The 18,076-nt window shown below is 58.3% G+C and overlaps 6 protein-coding genes across 6 annotated transcripts; 2 read left to right on the top strand and 4 right to left on the bottom strand.

Moving 5' to 3' along the window:
* Positions 1-650: 650 nt before the first annotated feature.
* BO66DRAFT_469623 (putative dynactin Arp1 p62 subunit RO2) lies at positions 651-3,086 on the bottom strand. The gene is made up of 3 exons (XM_025652738.1): positions 2,959-3,086; positions 2,488-2,877; positions 651-2,439 (listed from the first exon to the last, which is right to left on the bottom strand). The coding sequence occupies exons 2-3, from the start codon at positions 2,835-2,837 to the stop codon at positions 723-725; spliced, it is 2,067 nt and encodes a 688-aa protein (XP_025506115.1). The 5' UTR covers positions 2,838-2,877; positions 2,959-3,086; the 3' UTR covers positions 651-722.
* Positions 3,087-3,219: 133 nt separating this feature from the next.
* BO66DRAFT_427167 (uncharacterized protein) lies at positions 3,220-4,493 on the top strand (the record flags this gene model as incomplete). Its single annotated transcript, XM_025650331.1, has 2 exons — positions 3,220-3,552; positions 3,648-4,493. Exons 1-2 carry the CDS (start codon positions 3,280-3,282, stop codon positions 4,491-4,493), a joined length of 1,119 nt encoding a protein of 372 aa, XP_025506114.1. The 5' UTR covers positions 3,220-3,279.
* Positions 4,494-4,660: 167 nt separating this feature from the next.
* Positions 4,661-5,310, bottom strand: BO66DRAFT_399617 (actin-related protein 2/3 complex subunit 5 family protein; the record flags this gene model as incomplete). Its single annotated transcript, XM_025648693.1, has 2 exons — positions 4,661-4,874; positions 4,949-5,310. 2 exons carry the CDS (start codon positions 5,308-5,310, stop codon positions 4,661-4,663), a joined length of 576 nt encoding a protein of 191 aa, XP_025506113.1.
* Positions 5,311-6,130: 820 nt separating this feature from the next.
* Positions 6,131-9,940, bottom strand: pmcB (putative calcium-translocating P-type ATPase(PMCA-type); the record flags this gene model as incomplete). Its single annotated transcript, XM_025650921.1, has 4 exons — positions 6,131-8,325; positions 8,378-8,520; positions 8,574-9,004; positions 9,056-9,940. 4 exons carry the CDS (start codon positions 9,938-9,940, stop codon positions 6,131-6,133), a joined length of 3,654 nt encoding a protein of 1,217 aa, XP_025506112.1.
* Positions 9,941-13,374: 3,434 nt separating this feature from the next.
* BO66DRAFT_436368 (NADH:flavin oxidoreductase/NADH oxidase family protein) lies at positions 13,375-14,776 on the top strand (the record flags this gene model as incomplete). The annotated part of the gene is made up of 2 exons (XM_025650920.1): positions 13,375-14,292; positions 14,348-14,776. The coding sequence occupies 2 exons, from the start codon at positions 13,375-13,377 to the stop codon at positions 14,774-14,776; spliced, it is 1,347 nt and encodes a 448-aa protein (XP_025506111.1).
* Positions 14,777-15,931: 1,155 nt separating this feature from the next.
* BO66DRAFT_369461 (FAD binding domain protein) lies at positions 15,932-18,005 on the bottom strand (the record flags this gene model as incomplete). The annotated part of the gene is made up of 4 exons (XM_025645373.1): positions 15,932-16,608; positions 16,670-17,160; positions 17,287-17,668; positions 17,783-18,005. 4 exons carry the CDS (start codon positions 18,003-18,005, stop codon positions 15,944-15,946), a joined length of 1,761 nt encoding a protein of 586 aa, XP_025506110.1. The 3' UTR covers positions 15,932-15,943.
* Between the last annotated feature and the right edge of the window lie 71 nt (positions 18,006-18,076).

The raw sequence follows: 18,076 nt of genomic DNA, 5'->3' as shown, positions 1-18,076 counted from the left end.
CTCCCCAGTAATCTCAGCCCTGATTTCAACAACAACAACAACAACAACAACAACAACAACAACATAATTACCTGGACATCCCACTCCACTACATACACCATCCCACCCCAACCTAAGATCCGGCCCAAACCCCCCAACCAACATTGGTGTTTAGTTGGTGGTTGGCTCGAGCTGGAGGGTACCTTAAGTAATGTAGACTGCATTTGCGGAGTACCTCCTTTTCTCTCTGTGTGTGTATGTGCTGTGTGTGCTGTGCTCGGCTCTGTATGTGCATGTGCGGTAAAGATGTTTCCAGTTGGCTGGCTGGTTTGTTCGGTCCGCTTGGGTTTCTTCCCGTTGTGAACTGGGTCTGGGTGTGGACTGGGCGAGTACCGGTTGTTGTGGATGGGGTGGTGTGGGATGATGGTTATTGTATTCATTTGTGATGATAAGACTTTTGGGGGGGGAGGGGAGGGGGCATTGTTTTGTTTTGTGGGGGGTGGTGTTCTGTACTTTGGAAGGATTTGTTCGCGGCGGGATATATTTGCAGGTGATTAGTGGATGTATGGATGTTTGTACTGCACACACCTGCACAGGATGATAATTCTTACATACTGAGTAGAGTGGGACGTAAAGTAATTTTAACTTGAAGTCTTGATTCGCCTTCCCTACTACCGAATCCAAGTGATGCTCAATCAACGGTAGTATAGTATATCTACACCTACCCACACTCATCATCAAAATCAACTCAAAACACTCGGATCAATCCTCCCCACCCCGAGCACCATCCAATACGCCAACTCCCTCTTGACCATCTCGCCCGCGGCGCTGACGCCGGGCCGATCGATCTGGTTCTCCGAATCCCACTCCATGCGCACGAACACCGGGATCTCGAGGACATCCTCGTCTGGTTGGAGCTGTTGCTGTTGCTGTTGCTGCTGTTGCTGCATCTCCGCCGCCTGGCCGGTCCAATCTGGTGCCTGTCCGCCAAAACTGCTGGTGTCGCTGTCGCTCTCGCTGTCATTGCCTGTAGTTTTGCTATGTGCTGTGCGCGGGGCCTGATTCCTGGATTGCAGGGTCACACCGCTACTGCCGGGCGGCAAGGTCCCCGGTACCACCTCTAGCACCACGGTCGTCCAGTTGCGGCCCTTGTCCCACACTTTGCCGGCCTCGGCGACCTTCTCGAACATCCCGAGGTGACCCCCGGGTGCGGCCGTGGTGGCTGTGGCGGGTGCGGCACCGGAGCGGGAGGAGCGTTGGTCGGCTGTTGCATTGCTGCCGGTACCACCACCTGCTACTGCTGCACCAGCTGCAGTGGTATTGCCCTGCAGGGCCTCGTCCCACACGTCGCTATTGGCGCCGATGTCGAACTGCGGACAGAGAATGGTGACCTTGGAGGCCACGCGGCCCGGGGTCACGGACGGGGTGGCCAGGGTGATGCGGACGGGGTCGAACATGTGATTCTTGAGGGTGAGCAGCAGCTGGGTGGGTCGCAGGGGCGGAAGGGCGTCGAGGTTCATGCCGGGAGCGCTGCCGCTGGTCACACCCGCGGCGGGTGGCGGGACCAACGGCCGGAGGGTCGGTAACGGGATGTAGCTGAGGGCGATCAGACGGATGCGGAACCGGGTGGACTGCGGCTTCTGCTCGGGCTTGACGAGGATATGCTTGCACGACTTGCAGCGTTTGGCGCGCTTGGTGCGCAGCAGCGTGGCCAGCGGCAGGAGCTCCTCCACGAACCGCGCGTCCGGCGACTGGAAGACGCGCTGCTCAAGCGAGGCCAGTCCGTCCCAGCCGCACTCGTCCGCCGCCATGCGCTGGATGAGGACGGCTTCCGCGTCGGCCGCCGGCGTCTTGAACCCCTCGCTCGCGGTCAGCGCCTCGCGCATGACCGGCGGTTTCGTCTTGGGCTTCTTGCTGGCGCCGCCGTAGAGGCTGCTGAGGCGGGACGAGGAGGTGTACAGCGACATGATGCGGTTCAGGGCCCCGGGGGAGGAGAAGCCCGCTCCAAAATCCACGCCGAGCGGGTCGCTGGGCGAGGACGAGGTGGCCGAGATTTGGGTTTTGTAGAAGCTCTTGAGTGCGTGGAAGCGGGCGTCCGGGCTGAGGGGGCCGTTCGACTGGTCGGGCGAATCGTCGGGGCGTGCTTCGCCGGGCGCCGGGGGGAATTGCTCGTCGATGGAGGAGAAGGTGGATAGGGGCGACTTGAGGTCTGCGAATGTGCGCGACATCTGCCGCGAGCGGGAGGGGTTCGTGTCGGTCGCCGTCAGCTTGGCCAGCTGGGTGCGGATGTTGGTCGGTTTGTCGAACTTGATGCCGATGTCGAGCGTCGACCACATGCAGTAGCCGCACGACAACACCCAGGGGCCTTGTTGACTGGTGCCGCCGCGGACGACGTTCTCGAGGGTATTGACCGCCAGCGGTGCGGTGCAGGCCGGGCAATTGAAGCAATTGCGTGCACACCTTGCAGTCGTCAGTTTCCGGATCCGAAGAGGAGGTGGTCAGACATACCGATTCCCCTCACTCTTCACCATACTGCTCGGCGTCTCGAACAGGCAGTTCGGACAGTACCAGCACACGATCTCCTCGGTGATGCATCGCGGACATTTGATCTGGTGGCAGTCCTCGCAGTAGAGGAGGTGCTCCGGGGGATAGAGGGAGAAGTTGGAGCGAGGGGCGCGCGGATCGAAGGTCTGTTCGTCCTCGCTGTCGTCGAAGCGCGGCGGCGGTTTGGGCTGGTCGGGGTGATGGCTGCTGGCCTTCTGCGGGGATTCTCGCGAGCGGCGTTTCTTGGACGGATCCGGGACGGGGGTGTTGGCGCAGGGACAGGAGATGTATGCGTAAGGGAAAGGACGCGACATGGTGGGAGTCTAGGAAGTGGTCTATAGTAATGCTTGCATGCTATGTCATGGTCAGTTGGGAAGATGCGACAAGCGACAAGCGACGAGCGACAAGCGACAATTAGGGGAAGCATACTCGTACCTTGACGTGGAGATATTGCACGAACGAGTCAGAACGCTAGACTCAATCAGACGCTGCTATTCATAACCTGCTCATGATGTGGCTAAGATGCAGACAACACACAGGGACAAAGTAGAAGGAAATAAAATGAGGGGGAAACGCCCGAGGCAGCGAAACGACCGAGAAAGAGGAAAGGCAAAATGCGGAGGAGGGCCGATCTTCCGCCCCGACGTCACGTTCGTTCCGCCTCCGCCGTGGACTTTTTGCCCGCCTGGACAATCCAATCCGTCTTCCAACAACCTCAGCCATCGCCCAATTCCTCGAAAAGAGAGCTGGGGCATCATGTCTCTACACCAATTGATCCGACCAGTGGTGCGATCGCGCATCTCCACCACCACCACCACCACCACAATCCCTGCAACAGCATCATCATCATGCCGCCTCCCCTCGCGGCGCAACTACGCCATGCAGACGCCCGGCAACCCAGTGATGGAGATCTTCAACCGACGAGCCAAGCACCTGCAGAAGGAGCGGGCGGCGCAGAACGTCGACGAGAGCCGAAAGACCGATTACCTCAAGGATGAAGTGGCGATGCGATTATGTGAACGATTGCTGGTGAGGCTGCCACAAAACCCCCCCCCCCCCCCATCCACCCAACCCAACCCACTCTATGCCTAACTCGGCTCATGCAAAAAAACGAATGGAAATAGGACATCAAACGCACCTTCCCACAAGTCCTAGACCTCGGGGCAAACAGCTGCAACATCGCGCGGGCGCTGACGACCCCACTCCCGGACGAGACCTCGGCCACCGGCACGGCCGAACCGCTGGCCGACCGCATCTCGCACCTGACCTGCATCGACACGAGCGCGGCGCTCCTGAACCGCGACCTGGCGCTCCCCTTTAACTCCTCCTCCTCCCTCCCGATCACGCGCCAAGTGGTGCCGGACCTGGAAACGCTGCCGTACGCGGCGAACAGCTTCGACGCGGTCCTCTCCTCGCTCAGCATCCACTGGATCAACGACCTGCCCTCGCTCCTGGCGCAGGTCAACAAGATCCTCAAGCCCGACGCGCCCTTCATCGCGGCCATGTTCGGCGGCGACACGCTCTTCGAGCTGCGCACGTCGCTGCAGCTCGCGGACCTGGAGCGGCGGGGCGGGGTGAGCCCGCATGTGTCGCCGCTGGCGGACGTGCGGGACGTCGGCGGGTTGCTGAACAAGGCCGGATTCAAGATGCTGACGGTCGACGTGGAGGATATCGTGGTGGAGTTTCCGGATACGTTTGCGCTGATGCGGGATCTGCAGGCGATGGGGGAGGGGAATGCGATCCTGCATCGGGAGATGGCGCCGCTGTCGCGCGAGGTGCTGTTGGCCAATGAGGCGATCTATCGGGCGTTGCATATGGAGGACGGGGCGAGGGGGGTGCCGGCGACGTTTCGGTTGATCTACATGATTGGGTGGAAGGAGGGGGAGGGCCAGGCGAAGCCGTTGGAGAGGGGGAGTGGGCAGTTGAATTTGAAGGATATTCTTGGCGGTGGGGATTTTGAGCAGAAGTGATAGTTCTTGCCTGGGAGTGTGTTGTATGATATAGTCCCAAAAAAAAGAGGCGCACAATATATACGGTCAACTTGGCACTGCCGATGAGAATATGAGGATGAGGTATAGGTATAGCCTCATCGATCTCCCATTCTTACCACAAAGTATCAACAAAAAAAAAAAAAAAACTAAACCGTCCTCCGATCCGTCATCACCCGCACAATCGACCCCGTCCCCACCAACTCCACCAACTTCTCATGCCAGCTCAACAGCACACTCATCTGCTGTCCGCCGCCCCCCTCGCCCAGATTGCGGCCCTGGATCTGCGAGAACCCCGTACTCTGCGGGGAGACGGATTTGCGAGGGGTTTGCGCGGAGACGGGGGAGGCCATGCCTTTGTAGCTGGAGGCCGAGAAAAACGTAGTCAGCTTTCCAACCCTTTCCTCTTGTTTGTGGATTCCAGATAATACACGTACAGATACTTCATCAAGCAGTCGGCGCGCTCGGCCCCGCCGTCCTCGCCGGTGCACACCCCCTCCAGCACGCGGCTCATCTCCGCCTGCCGGATGCCTTGCAGCACCTCGGTCACGGCCGCCAGGTGCACCTCCTTGGCGCGCTCGTCGCCGCCTAGGGGCGCCGTGTCCAGCACGTGCCGCAGCGCCGCCGCCGGGTCCCCGCCGCGCAGCAGCTGGCGCACCTCGCCGGCCACGGCGGCGGCGGCGCTCGAGGTCGTCGGCGCCGGCAGCGTCGCCGGCAGCAGCGTGTCCATCGGGAAGTTGATCGAGGCGTCGGGGTCCAGGACGTCGATGTTGATTGTGCGGTAGTTGAGTTGGGACATTTTGGTTGGTTTGCGGCTTGGGCTTCGATTTCGGGGGTTGGTTGGGAGGGGTTGGTTTGGTTTGGTTTGGGTGGGGTTCGAGGGGTGGTTTGGAATTGGATCGGGTTGTTGATGATGATGGTTTGGCTGAGGATCGTGGGATTGTCTGTGGGTTTGTTGGTTAGTCTTGGTAGTTGAGGGGTAATGGATGGTCGTTGGTGGTGGGAGACTGGCATCCCGAGTCGTCATTGCCCTCCAGCTGATGGGGTTCCGCGGGGAAAGGGAATTGGACACCATGGTTGGGTCGTGGGATTGGTTGGGACAAACCTCAAACTAGAGTGGGGTAGCTGGCAAGCGCTGGCTGATCGTCAATGGGAAGCTGTAAAAGCCACTGCCACAAATAACAAGACAATAAACAGTGAGAGTGAGAGTGGGAGTGAGCTGGAAATGAGCGGGTACGGAGAGTAGCAGGAGGGAGAGAGAAAGGGAGGCGGGCGGAAGTGGCGGTGCGGAGACCCCCGTCGGCCTGACCGCCTGAGGCAGCCGTTTAGTTGGAGAACTATACAGAGTACACACTCCAGAGGTTCTATTGATGAGCTGGGTTCAAGGTATCAGTTTCCATTGCTGAATTTGGTCTAGGTATCATAATTTTCTATTGTACAGTAGATGTTGTAGTTGTAGTAGTAGTAGTAGTAGTAGTAGCAACGCTAGAACGCTCAAGAAAGCCTCCTTCCCAAAGTACAAGTACAAACACAAGCAAGCCACCCCATAAAAAAACATAGCAAGGTGGAAGTAGAGGCACAGTCGAGTGGCTGCACTAGTCATTATTCCATGAGATTCATCAAGAAGTCGTGATGGTGATTGGAGGCACCGGGATCGGGGTAGATGGTGCCTCGGGAGTTGACTCTCGTTTGAGATCCTGCAACGACGTCGTGCCCGCCTCTTCGTCCGGCAGGGCCTCGGCCTCGGTCTCAGCAGTAGGATCCGCGTCCCGGCGCCGGGAGAAAACACGCTTCGTCGTCCGCGTGAGGGGCCGCACGGCGGATCTGACACCCGCGGCCAGCCATCCCATCGCCCGAGCCATGGGCTTCGTGACAAAGGTAATGCAGCGCACGGCGAAGTTCAGCGCAATCTCGCAGGGTCTGTCGGGGATCAGGCGCAGCACCACCGCCCAAGGCAGACAGCCCAGAGCGCAGGCGATGCAGATCGCCCACTGCACCCCATTAAGCCGGGTGACACCGAAGGCCTCGCCGCCCACAAACACGATCATGATCTGCCCGCCGACCATGATGCAGTTGATCCCGAGGAACCAGTAGTTGCGGAACATGCCCTCGAAGATGTTGAGCTTGTTGTCGAGCCGTCGGTTGTTGAACTCGTTGAAGATCTGCATCCAGACGAACGTGTTGAACACGATCGTATCCAGCACCAGTTGAGGGTTCTTGCTGCCCAGCTGGGAGCCAATGATGTGCCTCCCGCCGAAGTACAGCATGAAGGTGATGGCGAGTTGATAGAGGGCCTGGCCCAGAATCATCTTCCACATGATCACGGTGAACAGAGACGCACTCTTCGGCACCGGCTTCCGATCGAGGATCTTCTCCGTCGGCGCATCGGTCGCCAAGGCGAGCGCGGCGAACGTGTCCATGATCAGGTTCACCCAGAGGAGCTGCACCGCATTCAGAACACTCTGGTTATCGCTGCTGGACAGCGAGGACACAAAAGTCAGAATGACGGCAGTGATGTTGACGGTGATCTGGAACTGGAGGAACTTGGCCACCGCGTCGTTGACGGCACGACCCCAGGCGATCGCAGTGACAATCGATTTGAAGTTGTCGTCGAGCAGAACGATGGAACTAGCCTCCTTGGCGACTTCCGTGCCTGCAATGCCCATGGAAAACCCAACATCAGCTGTCCGCAGCGCCGGCCCGTCGTTTGTGCCGTCTCCAGTCACAGCGACGGTTTCGCCGAGTTTCTTGAGCCGGGCGACCAGGATCCGTTTATCCTCGGGCGACGAGCGTGCCAGCACCTGAAGGCGCGGGATCACTCGATCCATCTCCTCGTCGGACAGTTGCCGGAACTTGGGGCCTTCCATGACGATCCCCTCTTCAGTCTTGATGCCACACGAGGAAGCGATGGCGCTGGCAGTGACAAGATTGTCGCCAGTGACCATCTTGACTTGCACGCCGGCCGCATGACACTTGCGAATGGCAGCTGGAACCTCAGGCCGAAGGGGGTCCTGAATGCCAACCACCCCGATCCAGGTCATGTCCTGGAAGACATCATCAAACACTGCAGACTCGGGCTCGTCCTCCATGCGTCGGACGCCGTGGGGCGGCCAGCTTGGGAAATCGCGATACACCATGCCAATAGTCCGTAGCGACTGGCTTGCATACGACTCAATCAGTGCCAGAGTCTCCTGCTTGTCGTGCTCGTGCAGCGAGTCGATGCCGAGCCCGTCTTTGCTGGAATCCTCCTCAGTGATGTGGGTAGCGCACGCACCCGCCATGATTTCGGCGGCGCCTTTGACAAGGAGGCGATAGCCGACCGCGGGCTCGCGATAGACCACAGCCATGCACTTGCGCGCCGAATCGAAGGGGAAGAGCTGCACAATCTCCGCCGAAGCGCGTTCGAGCGTCACGTCCATGCCAAGATGGTCTTTAGCCAGTTGTAGCAATGCTACTTCGGTCTTGCTGCCGATGAACTGCTTCTGTCCGTCCTTCTCCTCCTCAAAGGCGGTGGAGTTCAGCGCAACGCTTTTAGTGACCAGGTCACGCAGCCTGCTGGAGCTCTGCTTGAAAAGCTCGGCGGCCGTATAGCCTGGAGCGCTATCGTCCACATTCTGGGTGAAACTCCTAGTGGCGAGCGTCCCGGCGACCACGGTCATCTTGTTCTGCGTGAGTGTTCCTGTCTTGTCCGAGCAGATGACGGTCGCGTTGCCCATGGTTTCACAGGCCCGGAGAACGCGGACTAGATTGTTCTCCTTGACCATGCGGGTGGTAGCGAAGGCGAGAGCGAGGGTTACCGCAAGTGGAAGACCCTCTGAAATACCGAATCAGTACGAGTTTCCGGGGTTTTGGACCGGGGTACTTACCAGGAATAGCAACGACAATAACCGTTACAGCCACAATAAGAATGTCGACAAACTCTTTGCCCTTGACGGCGGGTGAGCCGCTGTTGTGCGGGAGGTCCGCGACGAAGCGGAAGAACAAAGCGAAGAATAGAATGATCGCAGCGCTGACGCCATTAGCCAACGAAAAAATTTCTAAGAAGGGGATCTTCGCTCTTACCCTGAGCCCAACCAACCGATCCAGTTAGCAAGCTTGCCCAGTTTGACCTGCAGCGGAGTTTGGTCGTCCGAGTCTTGCAAGGACAGCAGGATCCTGCCATAGGTCGAGTAGGGCCCGACACTGGTCACAAGATACGTGCCCACTCCTTCGAGCACCTTGCTGCCGGAGATCAGGAAGGGATCGAGTTTCTTCGTCGCCGTCCCGGCGGCGAGGTGTCGGCCGACTTCATACCCATCGGTTTTCTTCATCTGGTCCGATTCGCCGGTCGCCGAAGACTCGTCACATTTAACCCCGTGGCCCGAGATCAGCACCCCGTCCGCCGGGATGGAGTCGCCCGGCTCGAGGTGCAGGACATCTCCCACCGTGATGTCAAAGATGGAGACCATGGAGACCTTGCCCGAGCGGACGGCCTTGACCTCTCGGTCGTTGTTCTGCCGCAGTCAGTCGATGTTCATTTCAGAAAAACGAGGGCGGGCACTTACTCGTTTGTTAAGTTTGGCAAACTGCCTCTCCTTCTGCCAGTCATTAGCGGCCGTGACAATCGTGACGATCAAGATCGCCACACAGATCGCCACGCCTTCGATCCAGTCCACGCCGCTCCCTTCGCTGGTCGTCTCGTAGATCCCGAGCGACAACGAGACGACGGCGGCGATGGTCAACAGGATGATGATCTTGTCGTTGTACGCACGCCAGAACAAGGTCAGAAAGCCCGTCGACTTGCGAGCGGGCAGTCGATTCTGGCTGAAGACGCGAATGCGGTCCTGGAACTGTGCATCCGAGCCCGAAGATGCCGTATGGCGAGCCGGTTCTGACGGCGGCTGCACTACTTGCTGCTCTTTACCCCGCTGCTGCTGGTGGTGATGTTGCTCGTACTTCGTCGCGCCATACCCCGAAGAAGTCGCCGCTGCTTCTTCAAAACTCACCGACCCGTCCAGCTCGGTCTCATCCACCGACAACCCCGAGGCCAGATCCGTGCGCAAGCCGCGTTCCAGCCCCGCGAGCCCGCCCAGGGCCTGGAACGCCGCCAGCGACTTGGGGTTCTGCATCTTGTTGAGCTGGCCCGGCGAGAAGGCGAACTTGTTGTCTTGGACGACAAAGTCCCCCTCCGTGCGCGGATCCGGATTGAGCGCCTCGGAAAGCGAGACATCATCGTAGGCTGCCGCTGTTGTCGCCTTGGTTGGCACGGCGGTCAGCTCCGAGTTGGCTCGGGATCTCACGGCCGTGTCGGCGCTGGAGATGGTCGAGTCTGCGCGGGACCGCAGTGTCTCGCCGTCCAGGGAACGCGACGTTCGGGGAGTGTTGCTGTGCTGCTGCTGCTGCTGCACCATGAGTCTGTCAGGTGATAGTGCTGCGCCGGCGTGGGCCATCTCGAATGGCGTAGATGGACTCAGGTGTTGTCCTGAGTCCGAGGAATGTGGACGTTGCTGCTGCTACCATCTCTATCAACATATACTCCCGATGATGATGACGGTGAGGGGGGGAAAGCGGCAAAGCTTGCCGCCGTTGGCAACATACCTCTCTATCTGAAACCCCGAATGGGTTGAGAAACTCGGCCTGACGATGTTCTTCGTCTGAAGGCTGCATTAAAGTGATCGACGCAGACTCTGATTTGACAGGGAAGGCAGTGAAGCATGCATCAAAAGAGAATCAAGGTAATGGGTAAATTCGGAAGAAATTCAGGTGTCTTGCGGGCTAATTGCCTCAAACTGGTTGTAGGGTCTGGTTTGGTTTCCTTTGTTGTGGTTGTAGTAAGAGAAATGGGGGCCAACGCCTGGGTATAAGAGTGGGAAATCGGTAGAAAGGCTGTGCTGCGAAACTGAACGTAATCAAAGAAAGGTGGTTCAGCACTGTGAATACTTGGTCCAGAACACCCCCGGGCATTGCTGAAGGCAATAGTCTCCGCCAAGGTACAATACAGTCAAGTACAGTTCTGTCGTTGGGAGACGGATGAAAGCGCTGGAACGGGCCAAGGGAAGTCTAAACAACGGGAAGAGGGGCGCAGCAACAGAGCGATCCATAGGAAGTGGAGGTGGAGAGGGGGAGGGGGAGGGGGAGGAGGGAAAGAGTGAATGAGCGGAGGGGGTATGAGTACTGCTGGGTAGTAGTGATAGAGGATTGAATGATGGATGAGTCTCCGTCTCTCAGTCATTCTGCAGCTTTACACAGCCACGCTGCCGCCCTCCTATCACAACCCTTCTGGTGGAGGCAAACAATCCCTCTCGCGGCGGTTAATTCAATCAATTCCATGGCTACTCCGTACACCGATTCAATTCGCACTGGCACTTGACTTGGATTGTAAATCATAAATTATTGATTATTGGCGTTCCTTTTTCTTTTTCTTGTTTTTTTCTTTTTCTTTTTTTTTTCCCTTTTCGTCTTTTATCTCCTCACCTTTCAGCCGCTGACCTCTTTGCCTCCCTCCCATTGCGCCGTCCATTTGCCGCTTGAAGGACTCCGTATCTTGGAACAAGATCCAGTCAGGTGATTCCCTTCTCCCTCACTTCGAGAGCATGCTCAGAGAGTGGTTGATGATCTCATGCGATCATTGACTGGAAGTGCCTGACCGCCAGCAAGGCGCTTTCACGAGCCCAACTGCTCCACGCCAAGTGCAACCTACCAGAGTTTCACCCCAGAGCAACCATCAGACCCCACGCAATCCAGCTCAACCTTCGTATTGCCATCGGTCGAGTCGCTCGGGGTAGTTTCTGTGCCACCGGCAACTAACCCTCCATTAGCGAGGTCCGTCTCCGCGACGTCCGCCTGAGCTTAGGTTGGCGGACTCGCTAGCCGGAGGCGAAGCAAGGGTTTTGCGACGACAGAAACCGGGATATGTGAGTTATGACTGGAAGAAGTAGCCAAGTGCCAATCATGGCGCGGTCTTATGTGACCGACATTAATCAAATATCGGATTAACCCCATGGATTCCGACGGAGATAAACTACAGCCTGGACCGGTCCAGGGGGGGGATGCTCGGTCAGAACTCTGACTTAGAGCATCCACGAGCTGTGCCGAGTCGCCAATCGCTGCTGGACCGTCAGTCGCTATCTACCAGGGAGCCACTTACGCCGAGACTCAATAGGACTCACGAAGCTGTTGTTTTCTTGGCCTCCAAGCCGCATCTCAAACTCTCCTGTGAAACTATGGGACTCGTCGCGTGCTCGTGTATGATTAAGATAATTGACATACGTCAGCCCAGGGCCATGTCCGTGGGATCGTGCAGAGACAGGAGACTGGCACATGGGTCAAAGCATTGCTCTTGTCTCATGCCTTCGCGGATTCGACTGAACTGGCCCAGGCGACTTTGACTGTAATGTGTCGTGTCTGATGGACACATGCTCGCCTTGCAAAATCTTCTCGCATATCGGTTGGTGAGGTAATGAGGCTAAGGCCCTGAGGGAATAACTTCGGCGAAAGGATCACCAGAGCTGTGGGTTCCACATAGTGATAGCACTGCCCCAAGGTATGTCGAACATGGTTTCTCAAGCTCAGTACTTGTGTGGCTGACCCAGAGTGTCAGGCATAGGCTGCTGCCCGATGCTTGCCTCACCAAAGTCCATAGACGTGAAGGGCGCCCCTGTCTCTGATCGGTGGCTGATGGTCGACTCCGGTGACATGTTTACAGCACCTTGCAACAACTTGGGGACGACTTCGACGTGACGCGTTCCAATGAGCTGGATACTTTATCCAGGCTGAGCATAACAATGCCAGGCATGGCTGTCCTTGGTCACGGTGAGACACATTCAAGGTGGCTGTGCGGATGGCATTGCTTTGCTGTGTCAGGCAGATCGAGGATCATAAGAGAGTCGGCTGAGGCTCACTCCTAGGTAAGGGGAGTTGGACGCTGAAGTTTCGTTGAGACTCTCTGAAGCATGATACCACTGTGTGCATTTCCACACTACCAATTCCAACGAAGATGTGAAACACCTTTGGCCTTGCTTGTGGCTTGGTGTGTATCATGTTGCAGCGTCACACCGATCGAAGAGTATTATCGCTTTATCGAGCCACGAACTGGGTGTCGTGGAAGGGCATATGCAAATGGTGTCTGGAGTGTAGCATAGCAAGACAATTGTGCCAGTGGAGGGGGACGGGGTCTCTGCCAGAGACTTAACTAAGCACTGCTGAGCTGAATCATCCATGATAGGCAACAGCCACCTTGACGATAACGAGTCAGGAACATCCAGTCAACTGGTCGGGCCACTGCGATCGCGACGTGCGGTCCGATCAAACTCCGCAATTCAAACCCGCTCGAAGTCAAAGCAAGAAATACTTGAGTAATGCACAAACTATGACGAGGATTCACAAGCATAATCCATAATGAAATGAACAAATCAGCAGTACTGATCGGGCCAGCCGACAAAACGAAGCACGTCAGTTGCCAATCCTATCAGCCGGGATGGTCCGCCACCGGAAGCGGAAATCAAATTCCAGCAGGTCCAGTCCTGCAGAAAGGCGGGAACCATTGAAGCATAAAAAAAAAATATGCCGAGGCCCGTTCGTTCAAGTGATATCATTAGAGGAAGTGGATAGAAGAGAAAGGTGTGTGCAAGTGGATCCTCGACAACTTTTTCAGGAAGCTCTGCTCCGTCCCTTTCCCCTGATTGATCTGCCCTTCGGCTTAGAAATACAAAATGTTATAATATGGGTTGCTTAACAATGTTCTAATTATTGGGGGGGAAATCCACCTTACTATAAGTTGAATTCTCCCCGCAGTACTGTCCTGACTCCTTATACAACAACACATTGCATCTGCATTGTACATACAGTCCTTAATTTGCATACACGCCAAAAATCCCTGTCCAAAATGTCACAAACAGGCACCCCCGTCGACGTCACCCCCCTGGCGCAACCGCTGCCGTTCGAATTCTCGCGGCGCCGCGCGCCCAACCGCTTCCTCAAGGGGGCAATGAGCGAGCGCCTGTGCTCGTGGTCGGTCGACGACCTCGCCGCGCGCGGCGTCCCCTCGGACGAGCTGATCGAGGCCTACCGCGTGTGGGGCGAGGGCCAGATCGGGCTCATCCTGACGGGCAACGTGATGATCGACCCGGCGCACCTCGAAGCCCCCGGCAACCTGATCATCCCCGCGGACGCCCCCTTCGAAGGGGAGCGGTTCGCGCGCTTCCAGCAGCTGGCCGCCGCGGCCAAGGCCCCGCAGAACTCCTCGCTGGTCGTCGCGCAGGTCAGCCACCCGGGCCGCCAGACGCCGGCCGCCCTGCAGCCGCACCCGATCAGCGCCAGCGACGTGCAGCTGGAGGGGGAGGTGCTGGGGAGCACATTCGCCCGGCCGCGCGCGGCCACGGAGGCCGACATCCAACAGGTCATCGAGGGGTTCGCGCACGCGGCCGAGTACCTGGAGAAAGCCGGCTACGATGGCATCCAGCTGCACGGCGCCCACGGGTACCTGCTGAGCCAGTTCCTGTCCGAGACGACCAACCGCCGCACCGACCGGTACGGCGGCTCCCTGGAGAACCGCATGCGTCTGATCCTGGAGATCCGCGCGGCGATCGCGGCGCGCGTGCGCCCGGATTTCATCGTGGGGATCAAGGTGAACAGCGTCGAGTTCCAGCCCCACGGCTTCCAGCCGGAGGAGGCGCGCCAGCTGTGCCGCACGCTGGAGGACCACCGGTTTGACTTTGTCGAGCTGTCCGGGGGCACCTACGAGAACTGGAAGATGGGCGATGATGAGGGCGAGAAGCGCGAGTCCACGAAGAAGCGTGAAGCTGTAAGTCACCCTCAAAAGAAAGAAATCTGGCCCATTGACTAACCTCGAAAAAAAGTTCTTCATGGACTTCGCCCAGATGATCGTCTCCTCCCTCAGCAAGACCAAGGCCTACCTGACCGGCGGGTTCCGGACGGCGGAGGTCATGGTCCACGGCCTCGAGACGCTGGACGGTATAGGCCTGGCGCGCCCGCTCTGCCAGGAACCGTACCTGTGCCGGGATATTCTGAGTGGCAAGGCGACCGGGGCGCTGCGGCAGGCCATCAACCCCTACGACTTCGGGCTGACGGCCGTGGCGGCGTGCATCCAGATCCGGCAGATGGGGCTGCGGTTGGCGCCGATCGACCTGAGCGACAAGCAGCGCGCCGACCAGCTGGTGCAGGCGGTGGTGGCTCGGACGCAGCAGAAGGGCAAGGACTTCTCGCAGGAGGCCGTCTGGCCGCCGCTGATCCCGGATTATAATGTGCCTTTGGCTGTGGAGGCTTGATTTGAGAATTAGACGACTACTACTACTACTACTACTACTACTCCGCAAAAGTCTCAAAGTAGTTAATATGCAAATAAACTTAATTTAATTGTGACCCTGACCCCTCTCCCACTGAGAGAACCACCAGTACCGCCTCAGAGAATATAGCCAAAATAATCAGCAAAAACAATCATCACAAATCCGACCCAGCACAGACCAGACCACAAAAAACCAATTCATCAATAGAGTACCTTGTAACATTACATAGCAGATCACCAGTAAGACCCTAACTTCCCTACTCGAGTAGTGGACAAACAGCACGTGGAGCGCTCCGCTCCCCTCCCCACCCACACTAACGTTATGTTAACCCCTTGGCCCTCCATCCTCCATCCTCCATCCATCCCCAACCCTAACTCCCATCCAGATCTCTCGATCGGAGATCCAACCCAACCAACAGCAACAACAACCCCCAACACCCCCAGTGACTCTCATGCCACTGAGGTACCTTACTGCCCTCGTCCCAAATCCCGTGGCTATGCACCAACCGCCACACTATCCCTCATACCTCGGAGACAGCGGGACCCGCACCGCCACACGGGGGGTTGCATCAGCCACAGTACATAGGCTGCGCCACCTATATTATGTCATTCCGGGCTTGCGCGTGAGTATCAAACGAACTGTATACTATGGAGGAATTGATGGGATGGGATGGGATGGGAGAGTGGCAAGGGTACTTACTGTATGTCTGTCACACTGAAGTAGAATTCGTGGCGCAGTCAGCCTGATGGATGGGCTTGTTGGGCTGGTGATGCTGTGGTTACCACTGGTTGATGTGGAACTTGGTTACTGTCGGTGGCTCAGCTGCATAAGCCTAGATCAAATTTGCTCGAGTTTGAAGTAATGCGTGGATCTGGGAGTGAATACCGAGTACGTGGAAGAAGGTGAGGCTTGAAGCTAAGCTTGGACTTGCCAAGGGCGTGGAGGGCTGCATTGCGTGACACATGCACGAAGCGGACAGGCTGTGCCTTTACGTTAACCCAATGCCGCATCTCCAGCCTACGGTGGGTGCCTCGGCACCAGTTACAGCTGGACTCGCCTCGTCGATTGTATAGTACTTATCATTGTCAGATCCTGCATGTTCAGTACAGCACGCATCAGCCCTCATAGTAAGTAAGTAAGAAGCCCAACCTAAGCATCAACCACCCCCAACCCGGCAAACCGATTCCCCAACCCACAAAACCACTCCTTCTCCTTGCCCACCACCTCGCCCTCTTCCTCTTCCCTACCACCACCACCAGTACATCTCCCCAAAACATCCTCCATCGCCCACGCAATCCGCTCCGCCCCCAGCCTGGCGCCCTCCAAATTCGCCGCCCCGGGCCCCAGCCTCAACGCCGCCAACCGGCCCGCCAGAAACAGCGGCACCCCATCGCACCACATCAGATCCTCCGTCAAGCACGGCAAGCCCTGCCTCGTCTCGACCGGATAGTCCCTGCGCATGGTGTCTAGGAGCGGCATCTGGGTGACATCCGCGCGCATCCCCGTCGCGAAGTAGACGTAGTCGACGGGGGTGGCGGCCAGCTCGGGGATGGGCGGGTCGGTGGCGAGCGTCCAGGTGGAGGTGGCCGGGTCGTAGCGGCGATCGACGATCACCGTGCGCGGGTGGACGGCCAGCCTGCTGCGTGCGGCGTGCTGCTTCAGGATCTTCTGGTAGCGCGGGGTGACGCTGCCGCCGCCGCGGGCGGCGGCGATCATCGCCAGCCGCTCGTCGTCGGTGTCGGCGGACCAGAACCGGGCTTTCTCGAGGTTCTTGAACTTGCCCATCCAGTTGAGGGTGAGGTCGAAGTGTTTCACTGTTTGCGGGGGGTTAGGATATCTTTTGGGGGGAAGGCTAGGGTTACAGTCAAAACGCACCCTTCAAATCCGACCGCATCAACAACCACACCTTCCTCACCCCCCTCCGGATCGCCATATCCGCCAGTTGGGCGGCGGTCAACCCGCCCCCCACCACGACCACATGCGTGGCCTGTCGCTGCTGGATCTTGGTCTGGACGCTGGCGCTGGGGAACGCGCGGATCTCCGAGCTGTGGCAGGCGCCGGCCTGCTCGGGGCCCGTCAGCGGGAACGGGAGGATCTTGTGGGTGCCCGGCCCGATGGCGAGCACGACGGCGCGACTGTGGTGCTGCGTGCCGTCGGCGGCGGTCACCGTGAAGATCTTGGAGTCGCTGTGTTGTCGGTGAATTCCGTACCGGATGTCGGTGACTTCGCTCTGGCGGATTAGCCCCGGCCGGTCGAGGCGGTACCGCGCGACGATGCTGGCGCAGTAGTCGGCGAAGAGGCCGGTGGAAGGCGAGAAGTAGTCCTTGCGGTCTCGTTCGTCGATTTCGGGCTCTTGGGGCGGTTTGCTTTGCCGTGCGTTAGCACACACACCATCCCCACCTGCAGAACTACAGTAGACACGGTGCCCAAGATTGGAAGAGCGAGGTAGAAAACCCCAGAGCACAAGAGACTAGCAGAGGAAAAGAACTCACCCCCTCCCCGCCCTCAACTTCTTCCTCCGATGCTTACTCAACTCCTTCCCCACGCACCCGGAAATCTCCCACAAGTCCCCAAGCCGGTCCTTCTCCTGGGTGTACGCCAGCATCCCGTCGCGGTCCCGCGGATCCACGTGGAAGAACATGGGACTGCGCAGCTGCTCGATCTCCAGCGTCCGGAACGCGCGGTTCCACTTCTCCATCCACCGGGGGCCGGAGCCGTCTAGCACGAGGGTGGACATACTTTCCAGCCCGTCCTCCTCCTCCTCCTCCTCATCATCATCATCTGATACCGATGTACTCTCTGACCCCGACAAGGAAGAGGATGAGCTGATAGATGACCCAGAAGAAGCCAACCCCGGCACCGGGCCCGAGCTCCCTCCTCCATCTTCGGAAGCAGAGCCAGAGCTAGCCCTAACCCTCCCCTTATCCCCATGCCCATGCCCATGCCCAATCCCACCCCCCACCGGAGAAGTAGAAGCCAAGCTGGCACTAGCACTATTCACATACCGCTCCGCCCGCACCCCCCTCCGCCGCCGCGCGTGCGCCTGCACCAACGCCATCCGGCCGCGGTGCTTGTTGATCCAGTGGTAGCGCTGGTGCTCGTCGTCGGTGAACATGGCGGAGGGGGTCTCTTCGCGGAGGCGGGCGGCGACGGCCAGGCCGCAGGGGCCGGCGCCGATGATGAGCACGGAGTGGATTGGGGGGGTTGTCATTTCGGGTCCGGTATGGGGGGGCATTGCTGTTCGGGGGGGGTTGGGTATTTGTGGTCTGGGTGTTGAGGTGA

This window comes from Aspergillus aculeatinus, assembly GCF_003184765.1.
Source record: "Aspergillus aculeatinus CBS 121060 unplaced genomic scaffold BO66scaffold_12, whole genome shotgun sequence".
Taxonomy (NCBI): domain Eukaryota; kingdom Fungi; phylum Ascomycota; class Eurotiomycetes; order Eurotiales; family Aspergillaceae; genus Aspergillus; species Aspergillus aculeatinus.
Note: the sequence above shows the minus strand (reverse complement) of the source record. Positions and strands in the feature narration are given on the sequence as shown.

What these genes read in the sequence shown, in the direction of transcription:
- BO66DRAFT_469623 (XM_025652738.1), bottom strand. Translation starts at nt 2,837, where the DNA reads ATGTCGCGTCCTTTCCCTTACGCATACATCTCCTGTCCCTGCGCCAAC. An exon ending in GTGAAGAGTGAGGGGAATCG is followed by an intron (nt 2,440 to 2,487) that starts GTATGTCTGACC and finishes GACGACTGCAAG; the next exon opens with GTGTGCACGCAATTGCTTCA.